Source organism: Macrobrachium nipponense, chromosome 10 (genome assembly GCF_015104395.2).
Source record: "Macrobrachium nipponense isolate FS-2020 chromosome 10, ASM1510439v2, whole genome shotgun sequence".
In the NCBI taxonomy this organism is placed as follows: Eukaryota; Metazoa; Arthropoda; class Malacostraca; order Decapoda; family Palaemonidae; genus Macrobrachium; species Macrobrachium nipponense.
The window spans coordinates 90,177,277-90,182,276 of record NC_087204.1 but is presented as its reverse complement, the minus strand read 5'-3'; the positions used below and the strand labels follow the sequence as shown (position 1 = coordinate 90,182,276).

At 32.0% G+C, this 5,000-nt stretch overlaps 1 protein-coding gene across 2 annotated transcripts in view; it reads left to right on the top strand.

Annotated features, from left to right (window-relative positions):
• LOC135224189 (lachesin-like) overlaps positions 1 to 5,000 on the top strand; it is a 309,871-nt gene that overhangs the window by 290,372 nt on the left and 14,499 nt on the right. For both annotated transcript variants that reach the window (XM_064263056.1, XM_064263055.1), the window contains exon 9: positions 4,502 to 4,636. In XM_064263056.1, coding sequence (XP_064119126.1) covers positions 4,502 to 4,636 — 135 coding nt within the window. The remainder of the gene's footprint in view (positions 1 to 4,501; positions 4,637 to 5,000) is intronic.

The following is a 5,000-nucleotide window of genomic DNA, read 5'->3' as shown; positions in this document are numbered from 1 at the left end:
GAAGGGTATTCTCATGATCTCTTCGTCAAAATGTTCATTCTTAAAAAAAAACAATGATATACACGAGTAAAATAGTTAAGGAGTTAAAGTGCTGGTTTAGGGTTACCTATATTAACATAAAATGTATATGTTCTTGCTTCGTGGTGACCTAACAAAATGTGAGGAATCTCAGCGCGATGTTATCAAATATCTTTGAGGCAACGTTGCGTAAGTAAACTGATATCCGGGATTTTTGCTGTCAGGAAGTCATTTTCTTCAGATATTTTGGCGACCTAAACAAAAATAGCCTGTGATATTATGTTCTTTGGAGGGAAACTGTTAAAATTACAAGTATCGTGTCAACACCCAAGGCAAAAAAATAGTTATCCTCTAAATTCATTTAGCTGCTTTATTATTTGTTGACTGGTCGTAGCGAAGGTGAACTTTTCTCATCTTATTTTCCATAATGATTGCATATAATTTGAAGTTTATTTTCACGGCTGTTTTGCATTACAGAGCATAGATTTAAGATAGGCGTAATATACATTTTTATACACTGATTCAGTTTATTCTCTCACATTTAGCTGACTGTATATCGAAAAACTCTATTCTTAATTTTTCTGGTTGATGATAACGTTAATATAATCTAATGATACTACAGACATGACAGTATTTATGAAAAATGAGTAAAGGGGAGTATAAAAACTGCAAATTACCCAACGAGAACAGAACAAAGGAGCGAAAACCTCAGCCAAATAATAACCAACGCCAGACGAAAAACAGAGAATAAAGGGACGAAAGCAGACCCGAGAAAGAAAAAATGGCGCACAAACAACAGCCCCGGAACCCCAACCAAATGTATATCTGAAAAACTCCGTGATTCAGCGAAGAAAGGGAGAGAAAGCGCCAGAAAGAGAAATGGCGCTCTCTCCTCAATGTGTAACATTCCCCTGTTGTCCGGACCTGGCATAATTCTTTCCAGAACGGAGTCTCGGCTTTCTTTAGCAGGCAGTCTCGTCGTCTCGTGAATAGACATAAAGGTATTGGAGGAGGAGTTTTTTTTTCTTCTTCTTCTTCTTCTTTTTCCATGAGGACTGAGTTCATCAAAGAGGAAGAGAAGATGAAGAAGGGAAAAATAAAGAAGAGAGAAGAGAGAGAGAGAGAGAGAGAGAGAGAGAGAGAGAGAGAGAGAGAGAGAGAGAGACGGTCGAATGGACCAGTCGTTCGATTATAAGTTGAAGTTTTTAAAGTAAGGATTTTAAGCAGGGTTGTGTGATATACTCTTTCTCGTGTATATATATATATATATATATATAATATATATATATATATATATATATATATTATTATATATTATTATATAATATATATATACTATATATATATATATATATATCATGAATATATTATATATATATATATATATCTTAAAGATATATATACCTAATATGTATATATATTATGGTATGTATATATATATCTATATAATCTATATATGTTATATATATGGTATATATTATGTATATATTATGTGTATATATATATTATATATAGTGTGGGTTGGTGTTTATGTATGCATACAGTTATACAGCTTCTTACCGAAAGTAGTATTTAATAGGATGGTAATCTGTACTAGGTTTAATGTACTTGGTCATGTTTATATGGAAACCATGTATATGATGAAGGTAACTGTATCTGGCCACGCTTACATCTTATCATGAAATTAAGCAAAAAGTATTCATAGGAAACTTGCACAAGTTAAGGTTCTCAATATCCTTAATTGTTGTAATGTTCATAAAAGATTATACAGGGCCTCAGAACAATCTGTTTCCATTAATATAGCCAAATTTATGCCAGGGAATATATACTTATGAATATGAAAATTCAACCTAATTTCAGTCGCTTTTTATTCGTACTTTGCCAAGTATTCTGGAATATTCTGAAACGTCCAGTTCTTACCCGTTTAGGTTCTCAGAAAGCCTATCAAAATTCATTCCTCTTTTTAGCCAAAGCAGCTTCTTCCCCAGTGTGTTCCTGTCTCTCTGTAGATATTATAGCAGGATGCAAAATGAAGGTTTTATTAGGCCTCCAATTGAAGGTTGTCTGTTGCCTATAAGACTACTCATTTTCAGAGCCTTTCTAGGCAACTTAATTGGAATTTTGATACTGACGGCTGGGAATTCTCTCTCCTATTATGATGCAGTTAAAACTGAACTTATTTCTGCAGTTATCGCATATTCTGTTATCCTGTTCATGGACTAGTTTTTTATTAGTATTATTATTGTCAAACCTGGGCATTTTCACGCGTTCCCTAAGAAAATGAAGAGATTATATTCGATGAACTCATCCGTAATTTTAATCTGAATTAACTTGAGATTGCCTTCTCACAAAACTAAATAAATTCTCTCTTGTTATGGAGAGTTGAAATTTGAAATTACTCACAAAATAAATAAATTATATTCAAGGAATAAGTTATTATCAATTGTATTAAACCTTGAGGGGTTGTTTTGTAAACAGCTCTGGATATTTAAACGCAAATGCTGTCTGTCGTGAGGTTTTGAGTGAGTGTGTATTATATAATATATATATATATATATAATATATATATATATATATATATATATATATATATATATATATATATATATATATATATATATATTGTGTGATCAGTGTATGTGATTTTAGAGTAGTCACTGTGTCGTAGGTGCCGATGTTTTTTCAAGTTTTGTTTAGGAGCCCTGTTTACTTGCTATGTTGTTGTTATTATTGCAAAGTCAAAACAGCGAGTTGAATTTACTACGTGTTCTGCTTCAAGTATACGTTTCATTTTTCCTAATGGGTCCGTTTGGTAAGTATTAGACTTCACATATTTTAATAAATTTTGCTCTTTGATATCCGCGCATTGAATGTTTAGTGCACTCTCACGGTGATGTATGGTGCTCATAGTTATTTTTGCCTGAAAATGAGACAGTGATAGTGATGTTCTTAAATAGTATGTAACTTGATTTTAAGTATACTGTAGACATTTTATGATGAATTTCTAGGTACAGAATTAATAGTTTTCTTTGTATTTATTCATCAGAAGTCATCTGAAATATAAGTAAAATATATATAAAACATGTCACTCTCATTGGCAAAACTTCTGCAGTTCACAACATTCAGAGGTATTTATATTTTGTATTTATAGTATTACACGATTAGCAGTAAATTGTAAAGAGTAACCGAACAATGTAAGTTAAACTTATTTTGCATTCTCACATAAGCAAGGCCCTTGAATACCTTACACGCTGGGCAGTTGCAATAGCTTCACCACCTAGCACTTTGACCCATCTTCCTTGGGTATTTTTTCGAATTGTCTAATTGCTTTGAAGCTGATTTGCTTTGCAAACCTTCCAGTTTCCTAGATATATAGTTTTATGTTGGTTTGTATATTTTGTATGATTTTGAGTAACAGCTACACCACCTCATAAATAGTATTAATCTTTCTCAATCATTTAATCAATATCTCCTTTGCTGATATAATACTTTCACTTCATTTCTTTTTATCCCCTTGCTAATTTTAACCTCTACTCTTTACGTCCTTTTCATACCTTATCATTTACCATTTGGGCATCTCATTTCCAATAATAAACCTGGAATTTCAATTTCACTGCTGTCTTTTCGATGATTGTTATTCTCCTGTTATATTGTTCCCTAATCCTTGGCATCGATTAACTTCCCATATTATTCTGATAATATCATATAATTTTGTTTCCCTGCTTTACATCAAGTGGTAGCTGTTGATAATTAATATTAATTTTCTTAGGATTTACAAAATAAAGTGTTGAAATCCTTTATTCAAATATGGACATTCCACAGTCAGTATAGATCACTGGCATGCGATGGCTAAGAAAAATTGAACATTTCTGTAACGTTAAGTTCTTTTCGCTATTAATCTCTACATTTCAATTGATCTGTAAAATATTGAAATTGTTCCAAAAATTACTTTGTTTAAAAGTTTCCTGAACGTATTGCTACCTCCAAAACGCCTTTTCTTACTGCTATTTATGTCGTGATTTTTTTCACGTTCTTCTAGTTTAAAATATTTTACACTTCATCACTTGTTCCTCATATCAATTCATCTTCGTCATATCTCTTCAGCATCATCTTCATCTTGAAATATTATTTTAAGACTTGCACCTTTTGGTCAAAGCAAGCTGCACCGTTGCAACTTTCATTTCCCCACGATTGCAATATTATAAGTTTTTATTTTTGTAGCCTGTTGCTGAAGAATGTTGGTTTGTTATCACAGTTTTTTTTTCCGTACTAATAATAGCACTGAATCTTCGGTAGAGAAGACTTGAAGAAGACTTTCACAGTATTTGAATTAAAAAATCGACCTACTTCACGTGACAGTGTGTTTGTCTGTCGATCCCACGCTCAGTCTGCCTAAACTAAAAAAAAAAAAGCATTTTGTGACTGTTTGTTTGTCGCTTTCGTAAACGACATTTTTGTGCACCTGGTCACTTTTTTCCTGCAGAGATTGAACCCACCACCACAACCACAACTACCACGACCACCACAACCACCACCACAACTACCACAACCTCCACCACCACCACCACGACTCCATCCCCACCCGGCGACGACTCCCTGGTGTGGCGACCAGGAATAGGTAAGTTCGCTCGGCCACTTGTTCCCCAGCATTTATCCTCTTTCTAAAGTATCTGTATTGTTCGTATTTCATACCTTCTACCTGTATTTATCACCTTATGTATATATATATATATATATATATATATATATATATATAATATATATATATATTCTATATATATATATATATATACACGGATATAGGAATTTTTTCCTTAATTATTCGTTTTGTTGTATTTTCTACCTGTATTTATCACCATAATATATATATATATATATATATATATATATATATATATATATATATATATATCATATATAATATCTATATATAATATTTTAGTTCTCAAAGATATATGCATTTTTTAAAAGTAAAATATAAA